Source organism: Sebastes umbrosus, chromosome 16, assembly GCF_015220745.1.
Source record: "Sebastes umbrosus isolate fSebUmb1 chromosome 16, fSebUmb1.pri, whole genome shotgun sequence".
In the NCBI taxonomy this organism is placed as follows: Eukaryota; Metazoa; Chordata; class Actinopteri; order Perciformes; family Sebastidae; genus Sebastes; species Sebastes umbrosus.
In genome coordinates, this window is record NC_051284.1 from 30,077,595 (window position 1) to 30,094,106 (window position 16,512).

The following is a 16,512-nucleotide window of genomic DNA, read 5'->3' on the forward strand; positions in this document are numbered from 1 at the left end:
CGGACGAGAGCTAGTTAACGTTAGCTGTTGGCAGCTGGTAAACGGCACAGTCCTGCACGGAGGTAACAGCTAACGTTAACGGGAGGTGCCAATGATTACATTATGATGCGTTCAGGCTCTATTCAGTAAAATGAGTATTGGACAAAGGTAAATTCTAACATCGTCATGATGTATTAAAATGTAATCTTGTAAAATCAAGTTTTTGGTGAGAAACTGGAATAAATCCAGATGTTTGAAGGAGATGTTTTCCCAGCAATATAAAATAGATAATAGAGAGGGAATTATGACCTGCTTAACTGTCTAACAAAAAACAATATGCAAACAGTAGTAAAGGAGTGTACCAGTATGTCGAAGTACATGTGATTTATTGTTTTAATGTTGTTTTTACCGTGGTATCGTGACTTTTTAATATTAATAAAGTAGTAATAACCTGAAGGCTGTGCCAGTGCTGCTGGAGCTGAGCGATGTTGTTCTGTGGTTCGCTGTAACTGAGCGCCTGGTCCAGAGAGCGGAGCTCCCACTGCAGGGCAGCAGCTCTCTCCTTCAGCCCCTGGGCCCTCCTGGCCAGCTGACCGTCCAGCTCCTCCAGCCGCGCTTCACAGACCACCAGGCGTTCCCTCACCTCCTTCTCCGAGGTGGCACAGAGGTCGTGGAGATGGCCGACCTCCAGGGTCAGGGCATCCCGACCTCCGGTGGTGCAGAGGCTCAGCAAACTGTCTCTGGCAGCGTCCAGCTCCTTCATCTCTCGCTGCTCCCTGTCCACCGTCTGGAGCAAAGCCTGGCATCAGGAGGGACAAAAAGGAGAACCACAGTATTAAGATGCAGAAAGAACTAATTTTACACATCCCTGGAAATACTATTACTAGTATATAATATTACTATATAATAGACATATTTAACTATTAGGTTAAATGTTATAAAAACTATATTTTATTAGCAATGCACCGATTGCAATATTCTTGGTCGATTCCGATTTTTCAGACCTGCCGATTTTCTTTCTTTCTAAGGACTATATGATTGTCAGCATACACAAACATTTTGTAAAATTTCTTATTGAAATTCAATTGAATGTTCATTATCAAACATTGACTATTAAATAATAACATTTTCTCCAAAACTGCACCAAGTTACAAGATCTTCTCACTCAAACAAATCTCAAAGTTGTTCCAAATGTTTTTAAGCTTGTTCCTCCACGGCTTATTTTGGACTTGCAGGTGCAAGCTTTATGTCTTCTTCACTCACGCTGAAGAACTTCCACATCGACGACATGATGTGTGTGTGTGGCTGTGAAGTTGTGAATATTTTCAATGACAGATCAAACCACCGGCTTCTTCTCTCAAGAATCCAACTAACAATTTGTGTGTCTGTGTTTTATCATCTGACCTTCAGAGTGTTGATGGCGCTGTGCAGACCCTTTCTGTCGGCTGGAGAAGGTCCCAGGCCTTTAACGTGCTCCCTCAGCCAGTCCTGGGCTGCTTCATGCTGCTCCACCAGCTGGGTGCACTGCCTCTCCGTCAGGATCCCCTGCTCCAGGTGAGCTACCGCATCCTGGAAAACAACAGCAGTTGTAACTTGGCCGTTGAACAAACTCTTGTTAACATCTTATTTGTGAAGCCAGATAAAGTCATTAACACATTGAGCTATTTTCCTTCAGGATAACTGTGTATCTTGTCACGACAGATTGCTGAACTCACGGTGAGCTCTTTCAGCAGAGCAGGAATGGAGTCCTCCTTGGCCGCCCAGGACGGATCTGACCATCCAGGGTCCTGTGTGATCTCAAACAGCTCTGCAGCCTTGAGGAGAACAGTGCAATACAGTGAAGATGTTTTAAACATTATCTTTTATCTGATTAGTTATGAACTTATGAGTTATGAACTGACTGATTGACTGAACTGGCTTTGAGGTCTTTACCTGTGTGCGGAGGCCTGAGAGGACGGGGGCCAAAGCCGTGCTCTGGTCCAGCAGGGTCCGGGCCTTTTCCACCGCCTGCCTCCGCTCTCCGAGGCCCGGCCACGGGAAGACCCGCGGCAGGTTTGACGTCTGCTTCTGAACCTCAGACAGACGGGCCTCAGTCTGGCCTCGCTGGTGCTGACAGGACACCAGGCGCTCCACAACACCCTTCAACTGCCTGATGGGTAACAGAAGATTATATGCAACATTAGAATCACAATTAATTCAGACTTAATTCAACCTTTAAATTCAAGATCATTTGATCTGTAGCCGAGAATCCCCTTAAAAAGCTAAAAACAGCTTTCTGTACCTCCGTGTCTCCTCAGCAGCCTGCAGGACCGTCCTCCACTGCTGCTCGGTGTCTCGGATCGTCTGCTGAACCTCCAGTTTCTTGTCTTCCTGCAGGTCCTTCTGCTCACACATACTCTGCGCTCGTCTATTCAGCTCCATCACTTGAGCCTCACCCTTCGACTTGGAGCTCAAGATGGCCTAAAGACATTGATTTGTTCAGATATATATTGGTTTGTAAAACAGCGGTTAGGTGTCCAACGCCCAGATATAACAAATAATATCCACCATTTGAAAATGATGAGCTTCCCTGTAGTTGAAGACAATGACAATAATTTGAGCTACACTGAATAAAACACATTAAAAACAACCGTCTTATTGTATGTTGTACCTGTGCAGTGTTCAGCCTGTCCTCTATCTGAGCCCGGCTGCCCTGCGTGCCGCTCCCTTTGGACTTGGCCTGCTGCTGCAGCTTTTTGACCCAGGTCTTGGTGCTCTCTGCTTTGGTGCGGAAGGCCTCCAGCTCCCTGGAGAGCGAGTATTGCACCTCGGCTTTCTGCAGAGTGTTCTCGGCGGTCTGCAGGACCGTCCTCCACCACTCCTCGGAGTCTTTCACCATCTGCTGAGCCTCCTGTCTCGTGTTCTCCTCCAGCTCCTCCTCCTCGGACAGACTCTGGCTCTGTCTCCTCAGCTCCGTCAGCTTGGAGTCTCCCTCAGGCTTACAGCTCAGGACAGTCTGAGAATAAAGACAACAATTACACTTTTGAAATTGAAGCTACAAAGTGTTTTGCAAACAAAAGAAATATTGTTAACAAGCCAGTAAAGTAAAATATGACAATCTAGCCTAGCCTAATCTTTATCTGCAACTAGGGCTGAACGATATGGCCAAAATCTTCTATCCTGATAGAGGTCATTTCATATCTCAGTAACGATATATATCACAATATAGCATGTTTTCTGATAGTCTATATGAAATAACCTCATGGTAAAGCCTAAAAAAGCATGCATAAGTGAAGGAAGTAGCACAGATGTTATTGTTCAAACTGACCTGAGCAGTGTGTATCGTCTCCTCTGGGTCTGTCTGACTGTCCAGAGAGACGAGGCTCTGCTGCTTGTCCTGCAGCCAGGATCTGGTGTTTTCTCTCACGGCTTCGTAGTCCTTCAGCTGGCCCTGCAGAGCACTCTGCCTCCCAGCCTGGTCCACGGCTTGTTTAGCATCTTGCAGGACTCTCGTCCACTGCTCCTCCGCGCCTCTCACTTTCTGTTGAACCTCTTGTTTTTTGGGTTCCTCCAGGTCCTGATCGCACAAACTCTGGCCTCGTCTCCTGAGCTCCTGGAGCTTCGAGTCTCCTTCGTTCTTGGAGCTCATAATGGCCTGGTGGATGAGACACTCTTTTAGACCAGGATGCAACATATGTGTGTATTAAAGATGTTATCATCAAAGCATTTTAGTGCTAATGAGGAGGAGCTAATCTTTCCCTGTAACGTGAGCCATCAGCTCACCTGAGCGGTGCGCAGTCTGTCCTCAGCTTTGGTTTGGCTTTTCACCGAGTCCAGTTGATGCTGGAGGTCTGTGAGCCAGCTGCCAGTGTCCTGCTGCTGGGTGTCAAATTCAATCAGCTGAAAAAGAAAAGATAATTAGAATGAGATGGAAAGAAAACAATGTGGAATTTCAATAAGAATAAGAATAATCATTACTTTATATGTTGATTTAATGATATTAAAATAATTTATACTATTACAACACTCAGTATAAAGCCGGGCTCACCTCCGTCGTTCTATCCTCAGTCTTCTGGGTGATCTCGGCTCCTGCAGCAGCTTCCACCTGTTTAGCAGCCTGCAGGACCGTCCTCCACTGCTCCTCCGTGTCTCTGATGGTCTTCTGAACGTGGACTTTCCTGCCCTGGACCGCGTCCTGATGGTCACACACACACTGGCCCCGCCTCCTCAGGTTGTTAACCGTACAGTCACCGTCAGGTTTGGAGCTCAGGATGCTCTGCAAACAAAACACACAATATTCATTAAATGCAATAGTTGATCACTCAAACTTTAAGAGTTGGGCTATTATAAAATAATTGGAACAAAATGTTAAGTCTGTTCCAAAGGAAAGGTCACGTTGTAATCCAAATAAAAAGGGTTTATGTTCTTTACAGTGACCATTATCTCAGCTCAGCTTGTCAGGCTCAGCTCAACATTGTCAGAATTGGCTAATTTTATCAGGCTCCGTTGGGCTTGGAGCAGTTTGCTAACCTCATTTTCTGCCTTCCAAAACTTATGGAGTGGTTCAAAATCTGCCTTAACACAAAGTTCATTTCAAGACGCTATAAATCACCAATATTTCTACAATTACCAACACCAGGAATGTCTTAATCCGACTCTATTAATGCCCATATCTAACTAAAATGGAAGGAGTCTCAGTCTGCCTGTCTTTTGCTTTTTCTGTTCATCCGTTTGACTTCACACTTGGCGAGTGTATTGCTGAGGATTCAAGGTCGAGTGCGAGCTTTTGAAACTAGGAACCTTTTGACAAACTCATTGTGTTTTGACTGCCGAGATCAGGGTGTAAATTAAATTCTGGTGACATTTTTGAGGACATTCTACCCCCCAAAAAGGCCCAGGTCAGGGGCTAGTACTTTCGGAAAGTACCAAAACTTTCACGGTGGAGTTTGCAGGGATGACTGTCGCTGATTGATCAAATACACACAAAGGCTGCTGCTTCAGCTCGCGTACCGCTTCATTCATAAAACAAGAAAGTACTCTAGTGTCCATTTAGGACCATTTTGGGATGAAGGGAGAACATTTATCTTTGATAGTTAAAAGTTAAGCCTCGGCTTGCTTTCCTCAAGGACGGCTGCACAGACATGAGCTGATGTGGAATCATGACGAATAAACGTTTGGATCTTTTATACTCCGTGTGGGTTTCTCCTCGCGGCAAACCGACATTCTCAAAGCTCCTCAAAGTTCTCAATTTTTGCAGCCCATCCACGTCCACCTACTTTTAACAATTTGGATGTACGCAGACGTGTGAAAACCTGACCCACGTAACCTCCACAAAGGGCCGTGTCTGATGGTATGACGCCACTTTGACCGTGTCTAAAGCACAAATAAATCACCCTCAAACACTCCACAGATGATTTACTGTGGAGACAGACACTCTGCAACATTCATTTTAAATAAGTTGAAACAGACCTGGGCTGTGTGACGTCTCTCTTCAGGTGGTGTGTGGCTGCCCACAGACTGTAGCTTCTGCTGTCGGTCTCTGATCCACGACTGAGTGTTGGTACTCTGAGTGTCGAAGTCGTCTGAGAGACTCCGGAGCTCCGCCTGCCTGGCGGTCTGCTGAACTGCTCTCCACTGCTGCTCTGCGTCTTTTACCAGCTGCTGAACCTCTGGTTTCTTGCTCTCCTCCAGATGCTCACACAGACCTTCACATCGAGTCTTCAGGTGGAGCACCTTGGACTCTCCCTCGGGTTTGGAGTTCAGTACAGCCTGAAGGTGAAGACACAGACATGGTGGTTTGTGGGAAGTTAGAGATCAGCCCAAGACTTCACTCCAACTACAAACTCACTGGTCAACACTACTACATCATTAATCAATCAAACATGATGTGCAAAAAGTAACAAAAGTAATGTGACTAACTTAAATTTGTCATAACATAAACATGAACACTCACCTGTGCGACCTGTAACCTTTCTTCAAACGGCATGTTACTACTAAGAGACACCAGCTTCTGCTTCTGCTCTCTGATCCAGGACTGGAGGCTTTCACTTTGGGTTTTGAAAGCATCAAAGTCCCGTTCAGTGGTGGCTTCAGTCCCTGCCTTGTTGAGACCCTCCTCGGCAGCCTGCAACACTTTCCTCCACCGCTCCTCCGTTTGTCTGACTGCGTCCTGAACCTCTCGTCTCCTGCTCTCGTCCAAGCTCTGGTTGTCACACAGACTCTGACACTGTCGCTTCAGATCCTGGAGCTTTGAATCTCCGTCAGGCCTGGAGCTCAGAGTAGCCTGAAGAGAATGAATATCCCTTTAGGAGACCACTTTATCCTCAACAAACAAGCCTTTACAAGATGTTCTACACATTAAAACCCATCACACATTTTAAACTTACTTGCGCAACCTGGAGCTTTTCTTCAACTTGCATGCAACCACCAAGCGACTGCATGTTCTGCTCCAGGTCTCTGATCCAGGACTGAACATTTTCATTCTGGGTTTTGACGGCGTCCAAGTCCTTGTCTAGCAGCGCCTGCGTCTCCGCCTTGCTGAGGTTCTCCTCAGCTGACCGCAGAGCCGTCCTCCACTGCTCCTCCGTTTCTCTGACCGCCTGCTGAACTTCCTGTTTCCTGCCCTTCTTCAGCTCCTCCTGCTCACACAGACGTTTGCTTTGCTTTCTCAGGTCGTCCACTTTAGCGTCTCCCTCAGGTTTGGAGCTCAGGATGGCCTGGTGGTGATGACAACATGGAAAGACAATGAAAACTTGAGGACGAGGAAAATAAATTTTAGTGATGCTTGTTTAGTTAAGTTTAATTTATGAAATCAAGAATGGTGGAGTGAAAGACAGAGAAACAAGAAAGAGAGAAACAAGTGAAGCAAAATAGGGTATTCCCGACCAGAAGAAAAAGAAAGTGTCGATCAGATTGTGTTTTTACTCACCTGAGCTTTGTGTTTCATCTCCTCTGTCTGGGTATCTTTGTCAGAGGAGGTGAGGGGTTGAACAAGGTCAGCTATCCAGGTCCTGGTGCTCTTAGCCTGGGTATTAAACTTGTCAAACTCCCCCTCCAGGGCGCTCTGGGCGTCAGCCTGCTTCTGCAGCCGGCCTTCCAGGTTTCTGTAGCGTTGTATCAGGTTATCACCGTCCTTCAGGAGGCTTTCAGCTCGGACGCCTTGTCTGCGTACTGATGCTAACAGCTCACTGAGGGTGTCAGCTCTGCTGCTGTCACATGGGAGGCAAGTTCAGGCAAGGTTTAACAAAAACAGGTAAAGTGTTGTACATAAGACAAAATTTAAAAGAAACGAAAGGCAATATAAAAAGACAATGGGAGTGAGACAGAAGGTACACATGACAAATAGAAAAGAAAAAAGACTCGTGTGGTGAATCTGTATTCTGTGGATTGGATCTGATGTATTAAAGAAATTACCAGTTATTTATTACCTGCTTTGGGAAATAGCAGAATATAATTATTAAATAATATTGGGGTCATTTTTAATAAATGTTGTGGTAAATATTGGGGTTATTTCAAATATGTTACTTTCTAATTATCACCTACTTACCATGACATTTGCAGACCAGTAAAATGAAGTGTTAGCGTGTTTCACTCTCACATATCAACATCAGAGTCAGAGTTAGTGTTAAAGATTACCTCTCATCCTGAAGGTCTTTCAGAAGATGTTTGACTTTGTCCGACTCCACAGATAGTTTCTCTTTGTTCTGCAGCCACTCACGGAAGCTGTCGTGCTGCTTCTGCAGACTACAGAACAAAATACAAAATGTTCTTAGTGGTTTCAATCACACTTCACCTCCCTGCAGTTTGTGAGACTCCTGCTAAAAAGGGCAGATTTTACACTTGTGTTTTGTAACAGTATTTATCTTCATTAGCAGACTCGCTGTTCAGGGAATCAAAGAAGAAAAATGACCTGTTCAAGTCACTGAGTAGAGGCTCCATTTGTTTCTGCCTGTTGAGGCAGTGTGTTCTGAACGTTCCCACCTCCTTCTGCTGCTCCTTCAGCCAGTCGGTGAACTCAGAGAGCTGCTGGGGAGGAACCTGCTGGCTGCCTCTGTCCAGCTGACTTTTCAGCTGCTCCAGACGTCTCTCTGCATCCTTGGATTTTAAGAAACCCTGACGAGTATAAGAGAAACTGTGACGACCCATCCATCATCATCCACCAATCTATCTATCTACCCATCAACATATTCATCTACTTACAGTGAGTCTCTGCAGGGATGTTTCCACGTCTGTTCTGCTCTCAGGGTGTTCAAAGCACTCGTTGACCGACAGCTGCAAATCCTGGAAGCATTCCTCAAACGACTGTCTTTCATCTGGAGGAAAATTAATAAATATTACCATCATATATGATCACAAATCATGATTCATAAATAAGACAAATAAAGACTTGACATCACAACTTTGTTACACAAGACACCATCAACTAAAACAGGAGACACAAGCTCCACGCTAACCTTTGAGGACCTTGAGCAGGCCTTTGTCCCTCTCCTCTCTCTTCAGGTGGATCATGTCCTTGGTGCGGGAGATGGCCTCCCTCAGCCTGGTGCAGTCTACAGACAGCGCCTCCAGCACCTGAGGACTGGCCACGCTGGAAACCAGACCAACCTCCTTCAGCGCAGCCTCAGCCTGCTCCTCCTGAGCCTCCAGGTCATCACACAGATGCTGGCGACGACAAGAGACAGAGATTGTTATTCTAGTAACAGTAGAATCAAAGGAAAAGAGTCAAACTCATTAATGTGAGATGGAATTAAATGAGCTCAAACTTATTAAAGGCCTCATATTATGCTCATTTTCAGATTCACACGTGTATTTTGGTTTTCTATTAGAACATGTGCTATAATGTTAAAACACAAAACATTGATTTTCTTCATACTGTCTGCCTGAATGCGTCTGAAACGCTTCGTTTTAGCGCATTTCAATAAAACTGCGTTGCTAGGCAGTTCAGTTTGGGTCCATGTTTACTTCCTGTTAGCTGATTCATCATTCACATACACTGTAACCGTAAATAAACTGGGACTCATTTAGAATGTTTAAAGGCCTTTACACACCGGCTGCGTTTTTTTCCGTGCTATTAATTCGCAATTAATTTATTATCATGCATATTTTTCACACAAAACTTGAATATTACGTGGCGAAAAAAGCGACGTAATTTTTTTTGGAACAAGGTTGATTTTCAGACACGGCAATAAAGTTTGCTGTGTCTGAACCAACACGGCAAACTTTATTACTCCTTTTAACCTTGACCAAGGCAGCGCAGACCAGATCAACTCCTTACGTTCACAATAAAAGCCCTAGACATATAATATTCTCAGGCAAGTATTTCGCATTATCGTGTCGTTTATTTGTCATGCCAATGGTGTGTAAAGGATTTTAAACTTTGAAAAGGTATATATATATTGTATATTTGTGACATCACAACTGTACAGAAATCCTGACAGCTTGTTTCAAAGGCACAGTTTCTGAATACGGGCTGTGTGTATTTCTCTGTGGATTGAGCATTTCAATACTTTCAGTGTTTATAAAGCACTTAAACCTGCTTTATAATAAAAACAAACATGAAAATATCACTTCTTACAATGTGGGACCTTTAAAGAATATTCATATTTCCTTTTCTGAATAACATCCTTTATTTGTATTTTTATATCCCTAAGAGGATATACAAGTTTGATATATTTATTACACTAATTCTGTCATTATTATCATGTGGTACTGTACTTTTTCAGCAGATATTTCAATGTCGTTGTAGAAGCTGATATACTAACATCCATCACAAGTGCAAAGGGCCAACAGTGATCCCATTTGACATAATTTTCTGAAATTAGGACCTCATTATCATCCTTATAGTACATCAAATCAAGTCAGGTTTTTTTCACCAAATCAAATCAAACTGAAAAATGTACATATGTCAGACTGAATTCTGAAAGTCTGGAAGGAAGGAGTATAAAGTATAAGTAAGATCTATAAAATGAAGCATTGAACCAAAGTGAGTTACAAACTCTAACAGCTGCGTACCTTCATCTGGTCTTCAACCTTTGGTTGTGACGCATCAACATTACTGATGGAGCACTGGATGACCTCTACGGCTGACTGGCACTCCTCTACCTTCTCAGCCAGGTGTTTCTTCACAGCCATCAGCTCCTCAAAGACGTCGGTGCAGTCGGCAAACAGCTCCTTCACCTGCTCCATCCTCTTCCTCAGCTGGGTTTCCATCACCTTATTCAAACATTGGAAAAAGGGTACAGAAAAAGAAACACTGAATCTAGGAGCCAGAAAACAGTAATATAAGCTTTGAATGTGGATATGAACTTGTAAAAATAAAAGCAGAAGGTATAAGATCATGGATTGTTTCAACTGACCTGCAGCTCCAGCGGGGCTTCCTGACTCTGCAGCATCTCCTGGATCTCTACTGACTTCTTGTGGAAATGCTCAATGTTCTCCTCATTGGCATGGATCTCATCCTACAAGGGAATGAAAAGTTTAGTACAACTCTCATCTTCTACATATAGATGAAATTAAAAGATCAGGCATGACCTAACACAATCTCTAGTTCTGATGATCTAAAGTAGGGTTGTATGAGGTACTTCTCCACAGTCGGTGTATTACTACAGTAGATGGAGTTTGGAGAAACAGACAGGAGTACCAGCACGGGAGCAAAGCAATGTACTGCTGTGGACGGGGGCAGCAGCAAGACAGATTATAGACTATGGATAAGTGCCTCATACAACCCCACTTCAAATCATCCAAACTACACATTTAAAGTGTCACAATAGCTGAATACGATGTTTTGGAGGTTGCTCTGACAGGCGGTGAAGCAATAAGAATTGGACTTGTATGGGAAACTCACCCTCATGGCGAGTACTTGTTGCTCGTTGTGGAAGGGATGGCTCTCTGCAAACATAGCCAGTTTGGCCCCCGCCCAGCCGTCCACCTCTCCACCCAGCATCAGCTGCTTCTCCCATAGCTCCAGCGCCACCCGCAGGTTATCCATGTAGGCGTCTGTCTTCTCCGTCACCTGCAAGGGCATATTAAATCATCAATATTCAGTCACGTTAAACTGAAAACAAAAGAGTTCCAATCAATCAGATCCTGTAATCTCAGTGGGTGTAAGCTGTATGCTTCTTCCTTGGACCTGCTAAACCTTCAGGTTTTGTAGAATATCTAAAAATAAATGTTTCTAAATATGATAAGTACACTATTCATACGACAGAACGATGCTTACGTCCAGCCAGTTGTCCATGACTGTGTCGGCCTCGGCTTCGAAGGGAGTCTCACTGCAGTCTGGGAACTTCTTCAGTTGAGACTGCAGCTGTCTGCAAACACCCCTCATCTCCTCCATGTGAACCCCAACACCACCGAGCTCCTCCTTAATATCACCCACCTGGACAGACATGTGAACATACAGTATACCTCAACACACTGTGACTGGTTCCATCCATTACATTTACTGTGTACTGTGTAGTAGGCTACTAGGCGTGAAAGCCGGGTAAAGGGTGCTTTGTGCGCCTGGGTTAGATTCTGAGGGCCGTGACAAAACGTTGGTAATTGATGACCTGGCAATGAGACCGGGCTGTGTTCCACTGAAAAGTCGAGAGGTGTTTCGCTGCCTTAAACGCGTAGCGGCACGGCATGGCATCAACAGTACAGGCACAACCAAACATAGCGAGGTGAAGGCCAAATGACGTGGCAGACTTTATCGCTCTTTATACCACGTCACCTGACTTCTTCCTTTACTCCCGCCATAACTACAACTACGTAGAGCGTCATAGTTTGAGGCGTAGAGCCACTGACCAAGCTGCTGTATTTGACGCCTTATATTGGGAGTGAGAACGGGCTAGCACAGTACATATACTTTTTAAATGTTGCCTCTTATTCATGATCTTAAACTGTTTTAATCTTGTTTGTAAAGAACTGTTTTATAAATCAAGTCTGTGTCTGATGCTTGGTGCTCAAACGTAGTCAAAGTTGATTTTGTTGCTGCTGTTTTTTGTGTAGCATAAAGGAACTACAACTGCATTTGTATGCTGTAAAATGACAACAAATGAACCTTTAACTTGAACCTTGTGTGTCCACACACTCTTATTATATGTGAATCTTATCAACAGCACCTGAGGGAATTCTGCTAATGAACGGGGTTGGTTTTGTGGACTGACCTTGGTAATAGTTCTCTGCAGGTTGTCCTTGCCCAGGTAGGAGGCCTGATCACCGACGGTCTGCTCTGCTTTCTGCATGGTGTTGCTCAGGTGACTGCGGCAGCTCTGGAACTTCTTCAGCAGCTCCAGCAGGACGCTGCACTGCTTCTTCCTGCAAGAAGGCGGAAATAACACAAGGGATGTCTCACCTGCTGTCGGCCTCACATACACTGCTTTTAGCCAAACGTAGCCATGAACAGCTGTCAGCATTCACCTCGGCATCTAAACGAATATCCTATTGGCTAATATCACCATTTTTATTGAAGACGTCCATATCCAGTAGAAGTTACATTTCCTCTTCATGGCTTAATTTAGTTATTCACCATTTATTTAGTAACTTGAGCTGCCTGACGTACCTGTCAGAAAAACCTCTCTGCGTCTCCTTCCACTGCGTCTCCAGCTCCTGAAGGAGTTCTTCTCCTCCTCCCTGTTTCTCTTGAAGTTCTCGGAGGTTCTGGATCTCTACGAGCTGGGCCTGCAGCTGACCCTCCAAATCTGACAGGCCACGCAGCCTGGGAAATATTACAGGATTATTATCAAGACATTAATTTAAGAAAGTTCCTTGAAAAGCAATCCTATGAAAATCACCAGGAACTTCTTGGAAATAGGGCTTTAAAAAGAAAGATGAAGTGTTGTTACATCAGCATAAAGACACACCTGTGTTGCACAGCCGGTATGGTGGGCTCCTTCAGGCCTTGTGACTCGATCGTTTCCTGCAGCTTCCTCAGCTCCCCCAGCTGTGTCCTCTTCCTCAGGCCCAGCGATCTGCTCTGCGTCTCCTTCTGGAGGCCCTTCTGCTGGCTGGCCAGCCCACTGTCGGCCTCCTCCAGCCTCCTCAGCAGGGCGGTCACCATGTCCAGGCAGGAGGCCGGGACGCCGTCCCTGGTGACCGTCAGCCGGGCGCCTTGCAGGAGCACATCCAGCTGAGGCGCCTTTTCTTTCAGACTGTCGATGCTCTGCCGGATCAGAGCCAGCTTGGAGCGACAGTCCTGCAGCACCACGGTGTCGCTGCAAGGGGCGCCTTGGACCCCGGAGATGTCTTCGTCCACGGTACGCAGCGACATGAGGAAGCGGTCGAGGGCGCGGGCAGCTGCTTCACTCTTCCGGACCTGCTGTCTGAGCTGATCCAGGCTAGTTCTGTGAGTCACCACCTCACGGGACAGAGGCAAGCAGTCTCTGGGGTCCAGGTCGCTGGATTCAGGGTCTAGACGGGACAGCTGGTCCAACTCGCTCTGGATGTTGTCATCCAGTTCCTGTTTCAAAAAGGAGACAAAGTTTAGAATGAGATAAGATCGTTTTTATTTATTTATTCTTTATTTAACCAGAAAGGTCCCACTGAGAAACACAAGAGAAAGGTATTCATGGCTGAGGGAGGACCTTGATATCTTTCAGGATGTTGGTGTTGGCCAGTGTGAAGGCGGTGATGTCTTTGGGCTGTCTCAGGTAGCGGTCCAGGCGGTCCGTGAAGTCCACCATGTGGTTCTCGGTGGAGTCGATCTGTCGGAGGGCGTCGCCCAGCGAGCTGCCCCTCTTCTGAAGTTTGGACTGCTGGCCGCGCCACTGCTCCTGCAGCTCCGCCTTCTCCTGCTCCAGACCAGCGTTCCCGCTCAACTGGGAGCACTGGTTTGCGTACTCGGACCACAGAGACTCTGTCTCCTGCCTCAAGAACTGTGAAAGAAAGAACTCAAGATTACTGGCATGTCATGGTTATTGACTCACTTAGAAAATAAAGTACCTAAACAATTGTCCACTAAAGAGTTAATATCTATATATCTGCTATCGTACCTGTATTTCCTGGAGCCGTGTGTGGAGGCCTTTCAGAGAGACGGAGTCAGACGGGACATCCTTGATGCTCTGTTCGATTTTAGCCAGTTGGGCTTGCAGAGACCTCTTACCATTCTCATATCTGGAGGTTTTAGAAGTTAAAACAAACAAAGACAACAAGTTAAACATGGAATATGATGACCTCCTCATAGTTTATAGCTTATCAGCTGTGATAAATTCAGTCTACCTTTCTAAAGCCTCCTTCTTGGTGACTTCTTCCTCTACAGACGTCTGCTTCTCAACCTCCCTCCTCTCCACACCGACTGTCTTCATTGCCACTTGAAACATCTGAAAAAAAGAGTAATAGCATGTTTTCTGTTATTTCAAACCTCTGGAGCTGCTCAGTGGACGTCCGTAGAAGACTGGAGAAGTGCTAGCATGGTCTGCAAATGTTCTAGAGCAGCTTTAATTGAATTGTTGAGTTCAATATAAAGAGTTATACCTCAGCTGAGATTTGAGGTTTGTCACTTGGTCTTGTGGTTTCCTTTTCTGTGCTCAGATCTTCGCTGAAGGCAACGGGAATCCTGTGAGACAGAAATGAAGATAATAATTTCCCTCGTGTTTCCCTTTAACATCTGTCTTTAAACATCCAACAGTGTCTTTGGGATGTTTAAAGACAGATGTTTGAAGGACTTCATGACCTACAAATAACAGATGTAAAGAAATTATAATCCACTTTCATCTCCAAACATCAAGTTTAATATTTTAACTTCATATTCAGACTTTTTAAGACAAGGAAAAACTCTGCCGGTGGGATGAGATACTGTAATTCAGCTACACACGTAGGTACTTGCTCACTGTCTACTGCTGTGACTGCATTTCACACTTAAGTGCACAATATGTAAATCTCTCAATCACAACAATAACAAAAGACAAAGTTTAGTGACGTTGTGAAGTATGAAGTAGGATTCCTTCAGTGTTCATTGTTTAGGTTTTTATCAGCAGAGGTCTCCTCCTCTCCAAAACAAAAGGACCCGCTGATTAAAACCATAAAAGACACTGAATATAGCAGCTTCACTATAAAAAAATCAGTGTTCCTCCAACGCTGTTCGGCGGACACAGGATGTTCCAGAGAGGCTGCGAGCCGAGCTGCAGCTAACGTTTACTCAGCTTGTTTGTCTGATAACTTCAGATCCAATATATAGTTAAAACCACCTAGATCTAAAAAGTGTATTGTATAAATGTGACTTAAAACTTGATAAAAAGTAAATTAATGACAGCTTCTGGTAAACAAAAACAAAGGAGATATAACGCCCTTGACAGGAAACCAAATAAAATGGACCATTATCTTGATTAAAATTAAGAATTTCTCAGGTTTGAGAATTGTTGGAAACATTTGGGATAACGAAAGTATACAACTCAACAAAATATATAACATGGGTGTAGTCGTTTTTAGACATTTTAATGCGTGATAAAGTGATATATTATAGCTTTAATGATACCTAGAATCAGGGAGTGGTGCTTCTTGGTCTCCGCTGAACTGTCGCTGGATGGCAGCCAGCCTCGTCTCACACTCCCTCAGCTGAGTCTGGGCCAGGCGGTGAGCGTCCTCGGGGCTCAGGGTGTCACACAGCTCCTTCAGGGCCTCGAGGTGCTGCCCTGCCTGGGCAAAGCTTCCCTCCGCTGAGAAACAAGCCTGGTGAATGTTAAATAAACACACATGTTAATAACTGGATTTGAAGCCAGATGATTAATACTATCAACTCGAACCTACTGAAACTTAGAAACCTATTTTGTTTTAGTTCAGTTTTTTTATCTATACAAATCTGAACCGACTTAAAATGTAATTTTTAACTTGCTTGTTTTGCTTAACGGCATCTAATATTACAGAATCACATTTATGTCTTAAGCTTGGTTCATACAACAAACAAGTTAACCCCCAGATGACAGCAGCCCACAGATGTACTGCAGAAAAAATAAAAGAATGCTGTTTTCATCTTCAAAAATGTGATTTCTTCTTTACTTTAAGTGTACAACTGCTGAGAATTTCATATAAATTAGTTAATTTAGATGTTTTATGTTGTGTTATGTCTTTTCTGGCCCAGTAAGTTACCATCAAATTCAATAGGGTTATATGCGACTGTAAACAGCACTCTCTTATAGAGCAAACAGAAAGAAGTATTGAAATTACCAAGTCCCACTGACAGAGTCTCCTTGGAGGCATACAAAGAAGACGGAGGAAAAAAGTGTTAGTTAAGCAGAGCAGATCAACTGGCTGTGTTCCCATCCACCAAAGCACACCAGCCAAGAGTACAAGCTCTGGGGATTTAGCTACCTGCTCTTGGTTTTCTAAGCGGGAGCTTAAGTGCATCTCACACTGCAGTGCAGCTTTGTTAAAGTCTTTCCTTGTTACTTCAAAACGTAATTGTTTCACAAAGCCTGAGATCTCAGCTCTCACAGCCTGGGAGATAAAATAAAATGAGTTCAAAACAACCACATGACATGTTAGAACATAGTATTCAATAAAAGGTTTATCATATGAAAGCTGTAAATGCATGTGAATAAACAATTTGCTGAGATTCATATCTAAAGCTGACTAAAG

At 44.4% G+C, this 16,512-nt stretch overlaps 1 protein-coding gene across 1 annotated transcript in view; it reads right to left on the reverse strand.

Moving 5' to 3' along the window:
• Positions 1–16,512, reverse strand: part of LOC119504577 — a 108,810-nt gene that overhangs the window by 53,431 nt on the left and 38,867 nt on the right. The window contains exons 25-54 of the mRNA XM_037796821.1: positions 16,246–16,371; positions 15,413–15,606; positions 14,413–14,494; positions 14,158–14,258; positions 13,932–14,052; positions 13,524–13,814; positions 12,804–13,399; positions 12,503–12,658; positions 12,108–12,258; positions 11,177–11,335; positions 10,802–10,969; positions 10,314–10,415; positions 9,970–10,170; positions 8,412–8,619; positions 8,158–8,270; positions 7,868–8,070; positions 7,594–7,701; positions 6,887–7,166; positions 6,345–6,674; positions 5,912–6,241; positions 5,428–5,727; positions 4,007–4,234; positions 3,742–3,858; positions 3,287–3,613; positions 2,630–2,974; positions 2,261–2,439; positions 1,912–2,128; positions 1,695–1,793; positions 1,384–1,548; positions 431–778 (exon numbers count right to left, since the gene is read on the reverse strand). Coding sequence (XP_037652749.1) covers positions 431–778; positions 1,384–1,548; positions 1,695–1,793; positions 1,912–2,128; positions 2,261–2,439; positions 2,630–2,974; positions 3,287–3,613; positions 3,742–3,858; positions 4,007–4,234; positions 5,428–5,727; positions 5,912–6,241; positions 6,345–6,674; positions 6,887–7,166; positions 7,594–7,701; positions 7,868–8,070; positions 8,158–8,270; positions 8,412–8,619; positions 9,970–10,170; positions 10,314–10,415; positions 10,802–10,969; positions 11,177–11,335; positions 12,108–12,258; positions 12,503–12,658; positions 12,804–13,399; positions 13,524–13,814; positions 13,932–14,052; positions 14,158–14,258; positions 14,413–14,494; positions 15,413–15,606; positions 16,246–16,371 — 6,345 coding nt within the window. The remainder of the gene's footprint in view (positions 1–430; positions 779–1,383; positions 1,549–1,694; positions 1,794–1,911; positions 2,129–2,260; positions 2,440–2,629; positions 2,975–3,286; positions 3,614–3,741; positions 3,859–4,006; positions 4,235–5,427; positions 5,728–5,911; positions 6,242–6,344; positions 6,675–6,886; positions 7,167–7,593; positions 7,702–7,867; positions 8,071–8,157; positions 8,271–8,411; positions 8,620–9,969; positions 10,171–10,313; positions 10,416–10,801; positions 10,970–11,176; positions 11,336–12,107; positions 12,259–12,502; positions 12,659–12,803; positions 13,400–13,523; positions 13,815–13,931; positions 14,053–14,157; positions 14,259–14,412; positions 14,495–15,412; positions 15,607–16,245; positions 16,372–16,512) is intronic.